The sequence below is a fragment of the Rhagoletis pomonella genome, unplaced genomic scaffold (assembly GCF_013731165.1).
Source record: "Rhagoletis pomonella isolate Grant_MI unplaced genomic scaffold, Rhpom_1.0 Rhpom_scaffold_00001, whole genome shotgun sequence".
Taxonomy (NCBI): Eukaryota; Metazoa; Arthropoda; class Insecta; order Diptera; family Tephritidae; genus Rhagoletis; species Rhagoletis pomonella.
In genome coordinates, this window is record NW_023458555.1 from 70,699,006 (window position 1) to 70,718,422 (window position 19,417).

General features: G+C 37.8%; 1 protein-coding gene across 1 annotated transcript; it reads right to left on the minus strand.

The window, feature by feature from the left end:
• Positions 1-8,484: 8,484 nt before the first annotated feature.
• Positions 8,485-14,731, minus strand: LOC118733081. Its single transcript, XM_036462284.1, has 3 exons — positions 14,497-14,731; positions 9,047-9,414; positions 8,485-8,940 (listed from the first exon to the last, which is right to left on the minus strand). The coding sequence occupies exons 1-3, from the start codon at positions 14,729-14,731 to the stop codon at positions 8,485-8,487; spliced, it is 1,059 nt and encodes a 352-aa protein (XP_036318177.1).
• Between the last annotated feature and the right edge of the window lie 4,686 nt (positions 14,732-19,417).

The following is a 19,417-nucleotide window of genomic DNA, read 5'->3' on the forward strand; positions in this document are numbered from 1 at the left end:
GCAAAACTATCGATGGCATTATCGATAGTTTCGATGGTTTTTGACTATCGAAAACATCGATGGTTTTCTAAGTACTATCGATAGTTTTCACTCACACATAAATGCATCAGTTAAGCTGATGCCAGATAAAACTTTGTAGCTTTGCGTGACATTTATAACTTTGCTAGCAAAGCGCCAGACGCAAAAGGTATGCCACAATGAACGCCAAAAAATCAATTTTGCACTGCTTTTTTACTCGTCAAAATTGCTGTGGATTTTAGATATTTTGCTTTAAAATTATCAGCAATGTAATTGAGTTTTATGTTTCAGCATGAATACTCGAATTTGGACGAAACAAAATAAATATTAAACCGGCTGATTGTCAAAGCGCGCAAAAAGATGGGAGTTGGCCATCTTTTCGCTTCGCGCTGCAGCTTTAATGATCTATGTGGCATGCTTTGTGCATTTTCATACAATTCATCTTATGGGCTGTTCTTGCTTACGCGTAAAATCACATTTAGCGCATTTACCTCTAAATGCTACTCTAAATGTACATTTATCCATACAAAATTCGTCACCTAAATGCAACTAAATGCAACTCCATTTTTGCATTAAGAATCTAAATGCTAAAAGCAACCCTGTGATCTTCCAAAATTTCCACGATTCGAACATGGTTTAAAGAGAAAAAGTGGCCACATTGCTTTTTCGAGTATACAGTTGCTAGGTCCGTTTCAGTGATCGCCGATCGAGATTTCTTTTATTATGCATTACATATTTGGATAAAGTAAAGTTAAGCAAATTCAACATCGATTTGATGCCGATAGAAATCTGGATCAATTTGTGATCAACTCTGTTTGGTTTGTTTCCTAATTAAGTGAGGAAATTTTAATTGACAGCACCGACAAATGAATATATACACAAACAAATGTTCGGTTATGGTTAAAACAATTCAAGTTTTTGTATTGAATTTTTGGTTTAAAATTTATTTTTTCCTTTCCAGTAGGGTTTTTGCACATTATCTTCTGCGTGAGAATTGATCGTAATATATACGCATCTAAATAAAAGACTGGAACACGGCTGTTTGTCAAAAGCATTCGATTTCGAACTCGCGTAAATGTACATTTGCTAAATGCTATAGCATGAACGCTCTTCGAAAACTTGTGTTCGAAAGTGCTAAATGTTGCATTTTAAATGCAGCAAAAACGCTGCATTAGCTGTGAAAGCGAATCTGTCACGTCAAGCGAAGCAAACGTTTTATGTGGCATCAGCTTAACATCATGATGCAATAATACAAGGGCTGAATTTCTTTATTCATTCTGAACGTTTGGAATCAACTTTTTTGTTTACTTATTCTTTAGAACGTTCCTGATGATATGTTAACGTATATTTCAAACGCATTCTGTTTATTCCGGCTGTGAAATGGGATTATCCGGAATGTATAAAGAAACGCAGCCAAGGTGTTATCAGTTGGCAACTTCTCGCTCTAATTCCGCCATATTGACTGGCCTACGTGAAACAGTGTCACTTCTTTAACTATTCTTTGCCCATTAATATAGTTGAATGTTTTTTATTTTTTCTCAGTATACACCCTTTTTTTCTTAAAAAGGTATTTTATCTTATCTTATTTCATTTCATAACGAATACACTATAAAAACGCAAATTTTGTTTAAGAAAAAATGTGAAATTTTATATTTTTCCCTCATGTGGGGATTCATTTCTTCCCGTTTTTCTTCTCATTCTACTGAGCTAAGGCAGGGTCAAATCGAGCTGTCACAACTGACACCACCTTGTATGATTGCATCATGTATACTGTGGTATGTTTGTATGTACATTAGGAATGTTCGATATTTAAGAAAGTATCGATATCATGAATCGATTTAATTATTTGCATGTAAAATTGATATGGCGATATATCGGCCTGAACAATATCGATATCGGAAAAATCGATGTTGAAAATCCTACTCGTAATTGAATAGAATATTAGACCTGCCTATGAACTCACCTAGTTGTGTTATTTCCATCTTGCATATTTACTGATGATTAAAACGAAATGCCGGTCGACCGTATTGTTAAACAAGATAGAACAAGAACGGTGGCAACGAGTTAAGAGCCGTATATACCATGCAAGCGGTTTGCCAACCTTAAGAGCTTATTAAATCACACAAGCTGCTGGTTAAACCTACTTTAGCATTTTCTCATACATTTTTTTGTAGATGATAATATACATTTCGACTTAAATATCGATAATGAAGGCAAAGTATCGATGTCTTGGATAATCGACTTTGGAATATCGATTCAAAAAATCGATTATCGCACCATAAAATATCGATATTCCGCATATTCGATACCATATCGAACATTCCTAATATACATATGTTTTTGAGCGTACAATCGATAGTTTCTTTTCGATATGTAGCCCGTTCCCGTACTTCCCGATTTGCAGGATTTGAGGGTTTTGCAGGAACAGCTGTTTTCGCCTTTAATAAACCTTACGGCGCATATTCATAGTCATATTTAGTACTCAACTAAGTCGAAACTATTCTGAGTCACATCTAAAGCTATTCATAGTCGCCTTAGTTTCGACTTTTTTGGCTAAGTACCAACTTAATATTTAATTTCGGCTGCAGCTGCAACTAAGTCGTAACTAGGAAAAAGTATTTTATCAAATTAAGGGAAAACAGACGAAATATGTAAAAATTAAGTTGGTAGAGGGTGAATTTGATAATATTGAATAATCTCCATTTAAAATTTACAAAGATCGATCCATTTTAATCGGAGGATGAAATTAAATGCGTATTACAATTCGATAAAAGATAAAGATAAGAAGATTAGATAAATTCTCAAATAATAGGTCAGTTTCACGCTAGTTCTTTTAAAGTAAATTTGCGCATAACATTTAGATATCTACTACTTGTATGTTTCACAGCATGCTGCGATAAACATCGACTTCACATCACTGCGGTTGTTCTGGCTATTTCACACAATTAACAAGAAAATGATACCTTATTCTTTTGCATAATCATGCAAGGAAAATAAAAATTACATAAACGGATGATCAAACTTGACAATATTTAATAAAAATGTAATTTTTCCAAAATATCGTAAAGAAAAATCTATAAATTTTCACACTCGTTTTGGTATTACGTAAACTAGGTCGAAAGTACTTAGTAGAAGTCTGAAATGCGACTATGAATAGAGGAAAATTTTAAGTTGGTACTTAAATTTAAGTTGCAACTTTGTTAGTTTCGACTTAGTTGCTGGACTATGAACACGCGCCTATGTGAACGCGGCGTACGGGAACGACTTTGGACTAAATCCTGTAAAACCTGCAAATCGTAGACGTTCTCGAACGCACTAAGGGTCTGATTATGCATACTTCGCATAACTTCGCACAACCATTTGTACCAGTGCAATAAAAATGTAACTTAAGAAGATGTGAAGCAAAATCTAAACTCAACAAATCGCTAAGTTTTTAAAAGTTCTGCTAATTTCTGGGTAATGGAATACATACAAATTAGATACAAAGTACATACGAAATAACAGTTTGAAGTTTATGCGAAGTTGTGCGAAGTTATGCGAATTATGCATAGTCAGACCATAATGGTTAGTCATTTTTGGCAGGGGTGTAGAGCAGGGAAACTATAGATGATCGTGGCCATCGATAGTTCGGATAGTCGATAGTCTCAACCATCGATAGTATAGGTACTATAGAAAATGTCGACACTATCGATAGTTTTGATTAGAAAAGTCCAAAAATTAAACACAACAATTTTTATTGAAAATGGGATTAAGGCCGGTCCGCATAGAACATTCGCGTTGGTTTTGGCGTTGGCATTGGTTTGACAGAACGCACGGTAAAAGTATGCTTGCTGCAATGAACGCTTGGCAGCGAATGCTTTGAGCACTAGTTTTACATACTAACGACAGATAAATTAATATTTCATATCAATGTTTGCATTAAAAATGATATTTCTTAACTACATTTGATTAAAAATTAAAAATATTTCATATATTATGAGAGTTCCCATCTTTTTGTGTGCGTTTTTGCTTACGCGTAAATGTACATTTAGCGCATTTAGCTCTAAATGCTACTCTAAATGTACATTTATCCATACAAAATTCGTCATCTAAATGCAACTAAATGCAACTCAATCTTTGCATTTAAAATCTAAATGCTAAAAGCATCCCTGTGATCTTCCAAAATTTCCACGATTCGAACATGGTTTAATGAGAAAAAGTGGCAACATTGCTTTTTCGAGTATACAACCGCTAGCTGCGTTTCAGTGATCGCCGATCGAGATTTCATTTATTATTTTACATTATTTGGATAAAGAAAAGTTACGCAAATTCAACATCGATATGATGCTGATAGAAATCTGGATTAATTTGTGATCAACTCTGTTTGTTTTGTTTCCTAATTAGGTGTGGAAAATATAATTGGCAGCACCGACAAATGAATATATACACAAACAAATGTTCGGTTATGGTTAAAACAATTCAGGTTTTTGTATTGAATTTTCGGTTTAGAATTTATTTTTCCTTTTCAGTAGGGGTTTTTGCACATTATCTTTTCCGTGAGAATTTATCGTAATGGATACGGATCTGAATAAGCGACTGGAACACGGCTGTTTGTCAAAAGCATACGATTTCGAACTCGCGTAAATGTACATTTGCTAAATGCGATAGCATGAACGCTCTTCGAAAACATATGTTCGAAAGTGCTAAATGTTGCATTTTAAATGCAGCAAAAACGCTGCATTAACCTTGGCGTTGGCGTTGCCGTTGATATGTGGGCATGCCCATATAATTGTGTGTATTCATAGTCAGCTGTTAATCAACGCCAACGCCCCAAAGTTCAAGTGGACCGGCCTTTAGAGTTGGTAAAATGTGTCCATATTATTGTTATGGAATAAAAGTTTATCAACTATTTTTGGGTTCAAGCAGTATCTGCGCTCCGAAATATGCATGTTAAAGCTTAAACAGACGGCAGCGTTGATCCGGACTAACTCGGACTTAATCCGGATCAACTGCAGTTAATTCCCGAGTTGATCCGGATCAACGCTGCCGTCTGTTTACGCTTTTACTCATGAACCAAAAATACAAGATCACCTTATCAAAGCAAGAAAAAAATATATTTCAGAGCGTTTTTGACATCTGCCTAAGAATGAAAACAAACAAAGAAAACGAAAAAGGCGCGGTGATTGAGTGCGATTAAACTGGTATTTATTATAAAATATACAAGATGAAACTTGATGACAATTTTCAAAAAAAGTTCATAAAATATGGTTTTTATGATTGAAAGTGTTACGTGCACCCACTTTCCACGCAAATTTACGCCTTTTGGCAAACCAAACATACGCAGAAACTTGTTCCAATAACACAGCACTTCATTTTATATCATAAATATGTAATAAACCAAAATTTATAATTAAAATCGCTGCACAAATAACAGAATTCGGCAGAGCTTAACGCAGAATAAAATACAATTATGCACAAATAAAAAGAAAAACGTAAAAGGTTTTGACTTTAAGTATTCGATTCATCGGAAATAATCGCTTTAATACTATTGAATCTATAAACAGTTAGCTGGGAGTTGAAAAATGACGTTTTATACCAAAGAAAAAAAGAGTTACCAACTTAACATGATTTTGTTTAAGACAATGTTAAAACTCAACACTCCCACACTCATTGTTTACAAAACAAAATATGAAATTAAATGAACAAAACAAGGCGAATTAATATAAATTGAAATTCAAAATGTCAATTCCATTAAGTCACACAAATATTTATGACAATTCTTGTCCAAAGCTTTCGTGAATATGTCCGCAACCTGTTCATCGGTGTTCACATACTCTAATTTGAATTGACCATCCTGGAATTTCTCTCTGATGAAATGGTATTGAACGTCAATGTGCTTGGTCATCTTGTGGAAAACTGGACTCTTAATCAAACGGATTGCGCTCTGATTGTCCATGTAAAACGTTGTAGACAAATTCGATTCACACAGTAAACAAGCAAGCAAACCCTTCAACCACACCAGTTCTTTAATTGCTTGGCATGCTGCCACGTATTCTGATTCGGTCGATGATGTCGAGACCGATTGTTGCCTGACTGATGCCCAACTGATAACACCTGAACCAATGTGAAAAACATAACCACTCGTTGAACGCCTCGTTTCACTGTCTCCCGCATAGTCGGCATCGCTATAACCAACCAAATTTAGTTGATCATCACTTTTGTAAATGATACCCAAGACCGTTGTTCCCTTTATGTATTTGAGAATGCGTTTCACAGCGTTGACATGCGCTGAGCTTGGTTGCTCTAAATATCGGCTGACAACCCCAACCGCATAGCTTATATCTGGCCATGTACCTATTGCCAGATACATTAGACTTCCAACTGCTTCACGAAATGGATATGCTGCATTATGCTCATCATTCACAAAGTCACCCAAATTTTGATTTCTGTCTATGGGAGTTGAAACAGCCTTGCATTCAGTCATATTGAAACGACTCAACACTTTCTTAGCATAGGCTTGTTGATGAATGCGAATTGAGCCATCTTGACGTTGATCAATTTCGAGACCCAAAAAACATTTTGCTTCAATTACTTTTACCTCGAAATTTGTTTGCAAATATGAAATAATACAATTGATTTCATTTTCATTGTTGGTTGCCATCAATCCGTCATCAACGTATATTGCGATAATCGTAAATATGTCTTTGATACGACGCCCAAACACACACGAATCTGATTCACTTTGCTTGAAATCAAACTTGCGGATGAATGATGTAAATTGTTCGTTCCAACATCTCGATGCTTGTTTCAGACCGTATAAACTTTTAATCAATTTGCACACGCGCCCACTGCCATCATCATACCCAATCGGTTGTTTCATAAAAATATCTTCCTCAAATCACCATATAAAAATGCAGTTTTGATGTCGAATTGCTTGAGCTGCATTTTATTCATTGCTGTTAACGCAAATATTGCACGTATCGATGTGAACTTTACCACCGGGCTAAACGTTTATTCGTAATCCACACCATACTGTTGTGTGAATCCTCGAATCACCAGGCGTGCTTTATATTGCTCAATTGAATCATCGGTATTCTTTTTGATTTTAAACACCCAGCGATTATCAATCACCTTTTGACCCTCAGGTGGATCAACCAATTCCCATGTACAGTTTTTAATCAGTGAATTAAACTCGTCGTCCATTGCGCACTTCCACTCTTGTGCATTTGTTGAGTTTATCGCTTCTGCGTATGTTTTCGGCTCAACAACAGGTGCTAAGTAGCCAGTTTCAATTAACCGACTCAGGCGGTTCACATGTTGTCGCAGACTGTAACGTTGATCGCTTTGCTGAGATTTATCTTGTTCTTGGGAACTTTTACTTGGGTCAACCTTTGTTTTATTTGAAGCAACTTCATCTTCGCTGTCGGTTTCGTCCTGAATAACAAACTTCTTTGTTTCTGATTCATTGAAACGAACATTGCAACTGAGAAACGTTTTTCCTTTGTGTGGGTCATATAGCCGGAAATTCTTGCTTGTGGGCTCAAATCCCACCAAAAAAACCTTCTTCGCTTTCGGATCCCACTTCTTTCGATTCAATTGCTTTGGAATATGTACATAACATTCGGTTCCGAAAATTTTTATGTGGCCCAAGTATGGTTTCCGGTTTAACAAATAGGTTGCTGTACGGACTGCTTCTGGCCACAAATACTTCGGTAAACCACTTGCAATAAGCATTGTTCTTGCGCTTTCTACAATCGTTCGATTCTCACGTTCGATTCGGCCATTTTGCTCTGGGGTGTATGGTGCAATATACTCAATCTGCACACCCTCGCCTTTTAATAAATTTTTGACCTTTTAATTGATGAACTCTGTTCCATTATCAAAACGGAAATGCTTGATTTGAGAACCATTCGACCTTTGGACCATGGAAATGAACGAACCTAGGCATCCATGTACTTCATCCTTGGATTTTAACAAATATGTAAAACGAAATGTTGTTGCTTCGTCCTTAATCAATAAAAAATAACGAATACCACCAATACCAGCTTCTTCCATGGGCCCACATAAATCTGCGTGCATATATTCTCCAGCAACCGATCATCGTCCGACTGATTCTTTGTATGTTGCTCTTGTCATCTTTCCGTATTGACAATCTTCACAAAAAAAACTTTCATCGTTTAACAGGTTAACACCCGTAATCAAACCATCTCTGCACATCTTCTTAATTGAATCAAGGTGAAGTGAGGCAGCTGCTACATTTGCACATTCGTCTATGCGCAAGCGAAAATCCATTATGATTTGTCTCACCTCATTACGTTTACCAACCGCAACAGTATTGTTTTCGCTGTCAAGTACTTTGCAGCCATCCTTTTCGAGCATAACTTGAAAACCTTTGTCAGTCTTAACAACAGTAGAAAACAAATTTTCACCAAGATCTCGCACATACAATACATTTTCAAGACGACGCTGCTCCCACTGATTGTTAACTCATGAATCAATAAGAACTGTACCAATGCCTCGTATTTCGACATGACGGCGATCGGCCAACTTCACTTGACCGCCATATTCTCTCAATTCCGAGAACCATTCACGACGATAAGTCATATGACTCGTTGCACCCGAATCAACACACCAATAGTTGGATTTTGAATCGTCGTATTTGTTTGCACGCACAACCGTAGACCATGCTAACTCATCTCTGTCTTTCAAACTTTTATTGTCTTTGCTACTTGCACGTTTTTTGCTTTTATTTATACTGGATGAATTTTTAGACTTTGGACATTTTTTATCTTTCGCCCAATGCCCTATTTGACCGCAAGCGTTGCATTTGGTTTTCCTTTTCAACTCATCGATACTTGGCTTTGATTCACTTTTGAATTCATTTCGTTTAAACTTCGCAGCAAAAGCAGCATCTTCTGTTGCACATTGTTCATCATTTATTCGCTTCAAATGAAGACATCGGTGTATCAATCGTACGAGATTCTTTTGTGTTGTACCAGACAGTTTTGTAATTGTTAAATTTAACCGGCAAACAATTGATGATGCGCACCATCTTTAACTTTTCGGACAATTTTTCTCCTTGCTTTTCAATTTCAGATGCTAACTGATTTGCTTTGGCTACATACCCGGCCACTGATTCATCTTTTTTCATTTTTAGTGAAAAATATTCTTCATACAAGGTCATAACGCGGATTTCTGAGATCTTTTCATAAACACTGTTTAATTTGATCATCATGTCCTTTGTTGTTTTACATGCCAGCACGAGGTTCGCATGTTCTGAATCCAGTGATTGAAAAATAGCATTCATGGCCCTTCCTTCATTTCGCTCAAAAGCATTTTTTGCATCTGCAGAAGCATCAGCTTCAGGTCTATTTCCTTCGATATTATCGGTTAAGCCACGCGCTTTCATGAACGCAGCTATTTGGAATTTCCATAACCGATAATTTGTACTATTTAATATGTGACCGCTGAAATTATTATCATCTTTTTTATTTCCGAACGAATCCATTTTAAAATGATTTGACACGACGACGCTTTTTATTCAGCTCGTGTCCACATGTACGCTACGACGAGACGGCTAATAGAATTCGGCAACGTAACTAAGTGCTTTTGGAATACAAAGTTCTCAATTTATTTGTCGGAAGCTTCAGGGGCCTATAGCCTAACAGAGCTTAACGCAGAATAAAATACAATTATGCACAAATAAAAAGAAAAACGCAAAAGGCCCGTCCACATACAACTTTGGCGTTGCGTTGGCGCTGGCGTCGCTTTGACAGCAGCGCGAGTAACGCCCGTGCTTGCTACAATGAACGCTTAGCACAGTATACTTTGGTCACTAAATGAACATACTAGCGGCTGATAAATCAAAATTTTTACATCAATAATTGCATTAAAAACTATATTTCTTGTCCGCATTTGATTAAAAATAAAAATTAAATCACATAATTTTGATTATTTAGAACAGCTGACGAACGACGCGCGCGAAAAGTTGAGAGTTGGCCATCTTTCTGCGTTGTGTTGGCGTTGGCGTTGCCCAACTTTGGTTATATGGAGACTTTCATATAAATGCATGTATTCATAGTCAGCTGTCGAAGCGACGCCAACGCCAACGCAACGCCAAAGTTGTATGTAAACGGGCCTAAAAGGTTTTGACTTTAAGTATTCGCTTCTTCGGAAATAATCGCTTTAAAAATGACGTTTTATACCAAAGAAAAAAAGAGTTACCAACTTAACATGATTTTGTTTAAGACAATGTTAAAACTCAACAAGAAAACACATTCAGTCGCTAAAAAATCACTACGAAGAGGTAGCAGACGGTGTAAACAAAACCGAAAAACGGCGAAAACGCTACGAAAACTTTTTTCTGAAAATCGATTACAAATACAACGATGGCTGATTAGGTGATCTGTAGTCGTTGGTTCATGCATGTTACTCATGATGCAATAATACAAGGTGGTATCAGTTGTGACAGCTCGATTTTACACTGCCTTAGCTCAGTAGAATGAGAAGAAAAACGGGAAGAAATGAATCCCCATATGGGGGGAAAATATAAAATTTCCCATTTTCTCTTAAACAAAATTTGCTTTTTTATAGTGTATTCGTTATGAAATGAAATAAAATAAGATAAAATACCTTTTTAAGAAAACAAAGTGTGTATACTGAGAAAAAATAAAAAACATTCAACTATATTAATGGGCAGAGAATAGTTAAAGAAGTAGCACTGTTCCACGTCAATATGGCGGAATTAGAGCGAGAAGTTGCCAACTGATAACACCTTGTATTATTGCATCATGCACAGTATTATACAGCAATAAACCTCTTCGCAGGTTTTTACCAATTGGTCCCCGAGGAGTACTTTTGGGTTGTATGCAGCGTTTTCGTTTTACGCGCACGCCAACACCTACTGTGGGGAATTTCGCCTCATGATTAGAAAAAGGTCCTTTCGAGGATAAAATATATATAACTGTGTTATTTATGAACAAAATGTAGGTTAAGTACAGTATCAATTACCATGTTTATACGTAAGCTATTTGCAAGTAAAAATAATTTGCAAATACCTAACTGACCGTTTATTTTTTATTTAATATTGCCTGATTATAAAAAGGCAATAATATGACCATCGAAAAAGAAATTAAAGTTAAAAATGGCAACGTTTTGATTATAAAAAGGCAATAAGATGACCATCTAAAAAGAAAATAAACCTAAGAATGGCGGCGTCTTGAGCTTATTTGCAAATAGTATCACTAATCGATACTTATTTGCGTCATTTAGTTATTTGCAAATAAAAAACTAACTCAGCGTTTAAACGGCAAAGTTTACCATTTTGCAAATTGTTATTTGCAAATAATACGCGCGTCAAAACGTAGTAAATATTTAATTAAGAATATTATCAATATCACGTCGTATTTATATTAAAAAAACGTGAAATTTGTGAATTTATCACGGAAAACTCTAAATTTTCGAATATATTGAAGTATTTATTCCAAAACAAAAAAAGGTTTGCTTAGTTATAGAGACTTTAATGCCTACCAGCGCATCCGCCCAGACAGCTCATTAAGCACACCCAAGTTTGGGCGGAACTCGTCAAAAATACTTAACATCAAAGTATAGAATGTCACAAAAATGAATCATACACAAATACAATAGCAATTGCTATAAGTTGCTACCGTATTGTTACGATTATCCTCGAAACCTTGAGGGATTTCTCAAATATTCTAGAGCTCTTATCGCTGGTTTGTTGAATAAATTCTAACGATGACCAAATTGTAGTACAATTAACTTTATTGTACAACAAACAATTTACAATACTTGCTAATACAGTAAAAACACTTTACAATACTTGTTAAAGCAATAACAACGCTTTACTGAACTTGTTAACACAATTAAACTTATAACTTGCTTGTTCGCAACTCACTTCTCTGCTCACTTTACTCGTAGCTTGCTGACTTGTAACTAACTTACCTCGCTGTGGCGGCGCCCTTATATACCTGCGCTGGCACTTATGGCAACTCTAGAACATTCTGAAGTTTATCGCTCATTCTCTTTCTCTCGCGTTTCGCAGTGTTCATCCAACTTGACGTTTCTCTTTGCGGAACATTCTACGTCATTCCTCGAACATTCTGCCTATTCTACGTCATTCCTCGAACATTCTGCCTATTTCTCGTTGTTCGCTTTGTGTTGCCGCAGTATTCGCCACACTGCCCTCCACCTAAGTCTGATCGTCCCGATCAGACACACTTGCCGCTCCAACCGCTGCAAGTCTTTCCAAGTGGACCACTTTCATCTTGGTCCTCGGTCTCCCCATTGTGTGGATTCGATGCACTGCGTCCTTCAGCCGTTTGTCAATCCTATACAGACCTATCCAGTTACGATGTTGTTCGGAGGTGAAGCCTTTCTTCGGCTGCGGCATGTGCAACAACACCGAATCACCGTCCTGTAGCTCCTCTCGGCTCGATGCGTTACTGGACATTGCTTCCAGCTTATCTCCGGTGGTGCACCATCTCACATGGTCGTGCTTCTGCCGGCCACTGGTGGTGACCAGACCATGTCTCTTCTCATGGTCACCCTTTTCGCCAGATCTATGCCGCATCATCTGTCCATGACACCCAGACTCCCGCCTTCGTGCTGCACTGCCTTTAGCACATCTTGCTACATCCGGATCCTTACCCTGAAATTTCCGCCGTCGTTTCGTATCTCGCTCTTCTGCCGATGCTAACTTCATTGACCGGACATGTATAATCTCAACCTTGGCTTCCGGCTTAACTGCTCACCTTTTCCGAACACCTTTTTCGGTACACTTCAAAGCGCGCCTACTGCTTTCACAGCCGCTTCCATTTCCGGCCACCGGCGTATCACCATTGCAACGTGGTTCAGTGGCTTTCCTCCTGCCGGAAACACTGCCTGGCTCGCCATGACCACTTCCTTGTTGCGACCTCTTCTTCACTGGGCTGGCGGAACCGTCACGCTTTTCCTGTATCGCTTCCTTCTCCAGACGAAACCACTCCGTCTCCATCACTGCTAACCTCCGCCCAACTAATCGCTCCCGTTTCTGGTGGAATCTTCGACATTTCCTCTAAGGCTAACCGTCTGCTGCAGCACTGGCTGTCGTAACCAACCCTAAGTGGCACTTTCCTGTGACGATCTGTCAGGATCATTCTCTGGCGGTCAATCTTCATGCCTTGGCCAAGTAAGAAATCCACGCCGATGATGACTTCATCCACAATGTCTGCCACTATAAACTTAGTGTACGAGGCCACATCGTCGATTATTACCTCGCATGGTACTTCTCCTAACACTTGGGTGCGTTCACTAGTTGCAGTCTGCAGCTTTGCTCCAGGTAGTGGCTTCACATAAAAAGTAGTCACATCAGGTCGAATAATATAATGTGACGCTCCAGTATCCACTGTCAGCACTCGCTCCTGCCCATTCACACATCCACCAAAAGTGAGGTTGCTCGTATTCCGGCCAATTTGTGAGATGGAGATTATTGGCCCTTCAACTTCTGGAGCCAGCACGCGGCCCTTTCTGCTGGCTCGTTTTAGTTTAACGACTGATTGGAGTTGGCTTCGTCTCCTTCAGCCCTGCGTTTGCGTCCTGCTGAATTGTTGAGCGCACTGGAACTTGCGCTGCAATCGCGGGCGAAGTGGCTTGGCTTTCCACATTTAAAACATTTGTCAGAGCCATGCTTTTTCTCGCCCCGCAGTTGGATAATCTTCTTCAGCATTTCATTTGTCTCGTCCGGTGTTTCCACTTCCACGCGATGTGCTTTGTAGGCTGGTCTACTTAGGAGCGCCGCCGTTTCACGCGCCTGAGCATACGAGACAGTTTCAGCAAATGTTGGCTTTGGATTCGCGTACGTCTCTCGCTTGGTATACACGTCCCGCATTCCGTTGATGAACCTCTGGATTTTTACTCTTTCAAGGTGCTCACCAGATGTGTCTCCAATTGCCAAATGAGCCAGCCTTTCAATCTCAGAGGCGAATTCCTGTAAAGTCTCGTTGGATTTCTGGCAGCGATTCTCCAGCTCCATCTGGTAAATCTGTCTCCTGTGCTCGCTACCATAACGTCTTTCCACTGCACCCATTAGCGCATCGTAATTGTTCCTTTCACAGTCGGGAATAGTCTGCAAAATTTCCGCTGCAGGTCCTTTCAATGCGACGAATAACGCAGCGGATTTATCCTCCATGCTCCAATGATTTGCTGTAGCTGTCTTCTCAAACTGGAGCTTAAAGACCTGGAAAAGAATAGTGCCATCAAAGGATGGAGTCTTTACCTTGGGAGCGTTCGTCGAATTAGCTGGACGACTCAACTGCAAACCCCGGAGACGATCTTCAAGCTCATCCACCTTAGCTTCGACTTTGTCCTGTTTTTCCTTAATAAGCGCTTCGATTTTATCTTGTCGTTCCTCGATTTTATCCTGTCTCTCTCTGAGTTCCGAATTATTTTTGAATAAATTCTCTTGAAGCTGAGTAATCTTTTCATCTAACTGCGATGACATGCGTGTTTCCTGCACTTGCAGCTGGGATGATATCTGTGATATGGCACCCAATAACATGTTCATGTCTATAGCCGTTGACGCACAAGGAGCCTTTCCCTGCTCTTCAAGCTTCGCTGATGTCTGCTCCACATCATTCGATGAACCAGCAACCTCTTCCTTGTCTTTGTCATTCAAGGATGCCTCGTCATCCTCACGATGGAAGTCGTGTTTGTCAACGTCGATGCCTTCCTTTTCCATTGCCTCTCGCAACCGTGATAGCAACTCCACTTTTCTTCCGGAGGTTGCTAAATTTCGTTTCTCCAACTCCTGCTTGAGTTCCTCAATCTTTAGATCCTGAAATGTTTGCCATTTTCAGTAGTTTATCCTTCGGGATTTATTTAACAATCCCACTTCTGACACCAATTGTTACGATTATCCTCGAAACCTTGAGGGATTTCCCAAATATTCTAGAGCTCGTATCGCTGGATTGTTAAATAAATGCTAACGATGACCAAATTGTAGTACAATTAACTTTATTGTACAACAAACAATTTACAATACTTGCTAATACAGTAAAAACACTTTACAATACTTGTTAAAGCAATAACAACGCTTTACTGAACTTGTTAACACAACTAAACTTATAACTTGCTTGTTCGCAACTCACTTCTCTGCTCACTTTACTCGTAGATTGCTGACTTGTAACTAACTCACCTCGCTGTGGCGGCGCCCTTATATACCTGCGCTGGCACTCTAGAACATTCTGAAGTTTATCGCTCATTCTCTTTCTCTCGCTGTTCGCAGTGTTCATCCAACTTGACGTTTCTCTTTGTGGAACATTCTACGTCATTCCTCGAACATTCTGCCTATTTCTCGTTGTTCGCTTTGTGTTGCCGCAGTATTCGCCACAGTATAAATTCAACACACGCATGCGGTTGGAGACTGCGTTGGTTATGGTGGGCATAAGTTCAGCCAACACATTCAATGGTCCATTACCCGGAGCTGCTCCAATATGAAGAGTAGATTTTAGTGAGCCGCACAAGCCACTGCCTCTGGTTACAAACTGGATATCTTTTTAAAATAATAAGAAAAGTGTTTGTTTACAAAATTACCTGTGCCCTCTGCCTTAGTACGGTTGTTGCTCCCTTTCATACCACAGTAATTTTGTATGCAACTCTGAATCAGCAAAATTCATGCTCCTTCTCATTATCAACCCTGATCACATTTTACCATCGAGGAGTACTCAAAAATGTTTATTACTGTATATACTGTGATACATACATCAAATTTTACTTCGTTATGAACAATTGTTAGCTGTGGTGCCAAATATAGAAGAATTCGGTGAATTTAAAGAAACAATTAATAAAAATCTGTGTATTTAATTTGTAAATAAAAAAATGTGCAAAAAAACTTTTTTTCATCTATGTGGATAGAGAAGAATAAATTTGAGGCCAGTGTGTTTGGGCCGACTGTGGAGGCAGTGACCACAGTGCTGAAATACAATAGTTGCGTTCCAGATGCTTCAATAGGGTTTATTAATGGAGAAAGCAGCGACGAAAATTCAGACCCTGATGTAAAATTAGAAGAATTGTCTGAGCTCAGGAGCTCTGAAAAAGCTTGAGAAATAAAGTTAATATTCGACAACATATTTTTACAAATAAAAATAAAAACACATAAACAAAATCAAATTGCATTTTTTAATTTGGTTTCATGTATTTTTGGATATCTCGCTGTCATCTATTCACTTATTGACAAGTATTTAGAAGTTAGAATAGTGGTCATAAAAATCACTATTTATCGTTTCCCAATGGTTTCATCGCTAAATTCAGTTGTACATCACCAACTAGATGACATGTATGAGCGAGTGAACATACTGTAAGGCAAATGCGCCCATGTGTGTGCAAGAAAAAAGGTGTTCGCACGAGGCAATTTTGCGTTCAACTCGCGCAGGGTTGCACGAAAAAAAAGTTGAATGGCTAAATCTTGGCTGGCGACCAACTTTGTTAAAAGCGATTAGTTGAAAGGCCGTTCAAGCAAAAGCAGAATGTAAAGTTGAACAATGCAAACGCCTTTTTATGGCGAATATTTTGATATATTTTTATATTTTTAGCCATTAAATTTTTTTCGTGCAACCCTGCGTGAGTTGAACGCAAAAGTTGCCTGAAAAATCGCCTCGAGCGAAAGCTCGAAAAGGGATACACTATCACAGTGGTAACTTTTTCCCCCAAGCCCATACAAAACTAACCGCTAAACTGACGAAAAGTTTTAGTCAGTTTTCCCACTAATTTAACCGATAATCATAGGTCATGGCACAATAACTTGTGTTTTCGTCCATGTAAAATCTGTCAAACGAAAACCAGTTTTCGCTGAAAACTACTTGAAAACTCACGTTCCACTCATTCCAATCGGTGTCTTCACTAGTTTTTTTCGATTATTTATCGAAGTGGAAGTCATATTTTATCATCTTTAATACGCTATTTCGGATTTATTGTTAATTGGCTGGCAAAGGTAAAATGATGAAAAGAAAAATGAGGGAAAAGCATTTTGGTTTTGGTTTTTGTGTAGCAAAACTGTAATCAGAGGACGTAAGAAATGTCAACGAAAACACGTAACAGCCGGTGTGAACAGTCTTCAGCCCACAATCCCAAAACACGTTTTCAAAGTGTTTTCGTTGTCGGTCAGAACATGGTATTAAAAATTCACGCTATATATTAAAACTAGTTTTTTACTATTAATTCATTTTAGTTTAGTTTAAAGATCAGATAGAGGTTATTGCAATTCGAATTATAACTATTTATAGAAAAAAGTTTGCTGATTGGGGGTTTTGCAGAATAATCAAAATATCGGTTCTTTAGATTTAAATACTATGTTAAACTAAGTTTTTAACACAGAAATCATTGGTGTGCAAACTTGTTCCTTTCTATTCCGCGTGCCCAGGTAACCACATAATTTTAATGGTGTTTTTGCGTCGAAATAGTATTTCACGTGATTTCGAAATTATATGAGGGTCATTAGCAGAGTTAAAAAGGCTTCGATTGCTGATTTACTGTCCGTGCACATGAGGAAATTTCCTTCGTTTCTAGAGGCGAAAACGTACAGCTTCTAGCAATGCAGCTGATTCGGCTGTAAATGCCGAGGAGTACGCGGGAAAAGCACCTGTGAGAATTGTAACACCTAGCCCTTTTGTTACCGCCAAAAAACAGCCTGTGTCATATCTGGAACCGTCTGTGAAAATAAGCTCCCAGGTCATTTAGAGCTGGAACTGGGCAAATGCCCTTGCGGTAGAATTTTTACTTTAGTAAGCGTCGGCGTAGATATGATTTCCAAATATTTAATGTAGCTTAATATACGAAATAAAGCTGATTCCTTGCTACATCGGTTTTTTTGTTGAAAGTAGGATCCGACGTGAGAGATAGCTTTTATTGGCGAGGTTGGAAATGCACAGGTGCTTCTTCTCCTCTTCTGCATGGTTTCTAGCAATTTAAGATGTTTTTTTTGCGCTGTGTCCCAAAATTACGAGTCCAAAGTCAAATTTTCCTAAAATAAGAGCCCTAGTATGTTAGAGGCAATTATTTTTACTTGGGTCAAGGCCTTGGTCTTGGAATAAATTCAAATATCATCAGCGTAAGCAAGATGATCTACGTGCGTGTTCACCGATGTAATGGAGCTAACTTTCCCAAAGGCGATATTGAATACAATAACCGAAAGTGGTGATCCTTGTGGGGCATCATTAAAGAGAGGAACAGATTTTGAATAACAGTTATTGACCCGTATAGCAAACTTCCGGTTATAAAGGAAAGTCTTGATAACATTGTACATCCTCTCACCAATTTTCCAAGGCTTTAGTTATAGCAGAATAATATGGGAACCTATTCTGTCATAAGCCTTCTCAAAATCAAAACTTAGAACTGATACAAGATATTTTGATGCAAGAGCCGTAGAGGAAAAGTGATCAAAAATGAACAGAGGGTCCATAACACTTAAGCCCTTTTGGAATGCGAATTGGTGCGAATTCGTTAAGTCATTTTGTTCTTCAAACCACCTTTTTGAAATAATTTTTTCTAATACTTAAGATATGCAGGAGAGGAGGGGAAATGGGTGTGTAGTTAGAAATAAAAGAATTGTTTATATTTAATTTGGCAATAGAAATAATAAGAGCAGTTTTCCACTCTTGATAATATAACCCTTGAGATAGAATGTAGTCATGGAGTTAAAAGACAATGGCAGTAGTCATAGAGAATTTAGAAAAAGGTTTTAACGATTAAAATTGTGTTTTATTGTAATCACCATTTTAACTTTTTCAAATTCAACTTAAAACGCATTTTATGGCAAAAACAGAATTTTAACTTTAAAATGAGGAGAACGCGGTTTTAAAATGGTAAAACAAGGTTCCAAGTTTTGTTTTGTTGTTGAAGCTGTAAACGCAATAGCACCCAGGTTCGGTCCCACTCTGAGCGATTCCAAACAATTTTTTTTTTATTTTAACATAAACATTTATTTTTATTATCTTTTTTTGTTTATGGTATTTCATATAATTATTTCGTTATTAATAAAATTTTTTTGAGTTTAATTTTAATTTAAAAGGCCACAACAACTATAATTAAATAACAAAAATTTAAATAATATTTAAAAGAACAAAAAAAGATGTAAAAAAATGTTCCCTGGCAGTGGGACTCGTACCCACAACTTCCCGGCTTGATAAATCCGCAATCCTGCAGCGGACATAGGTTGAACTAATTAAAGTACTCATATTTGTATATATTGCCGGGTAAATTTATTATCTTCATTTGGATAGCACTGTTCCCTCTCATCTTAACCAAAAGCTGTTTCTAAGATTTCTATGATTAACAAACCTTAAAACTCTATTCTGAACTTAAAACTGTATTTTAACAAGAATGAGTTTTAATTTGCGACTAATAGCGATTCTACAATAGCGCAGTGGCA

What these genes read in the sequence shown, in the direction of transcription:
- LOC118733081 (XM_036462284.1), bottom strand. Translation starts at nt 14,731, where the DNA reads ATGGAAAAGGAAGGCATCGACGTTGACAAACACGACTTCCATCGTGAG. An exon ending in GCTGCAAGTGCAGGAAACAC is followed by an intron (nt 9,415 to 14,496) that starts GCATGTCATCGC and finishes AATTCCAAATAG; the next exon opens with CTGCGTTCATGAAAGCGCGT. An exon ending in TGTCCGAAAAGTTAAAGATG is followed by an intron (nt 8,941 to 9,046) that starts GTGCGCATCATC and finishes CTTCATTTGAAG; the next exon opens with CGAATAAATGATGAACAATG.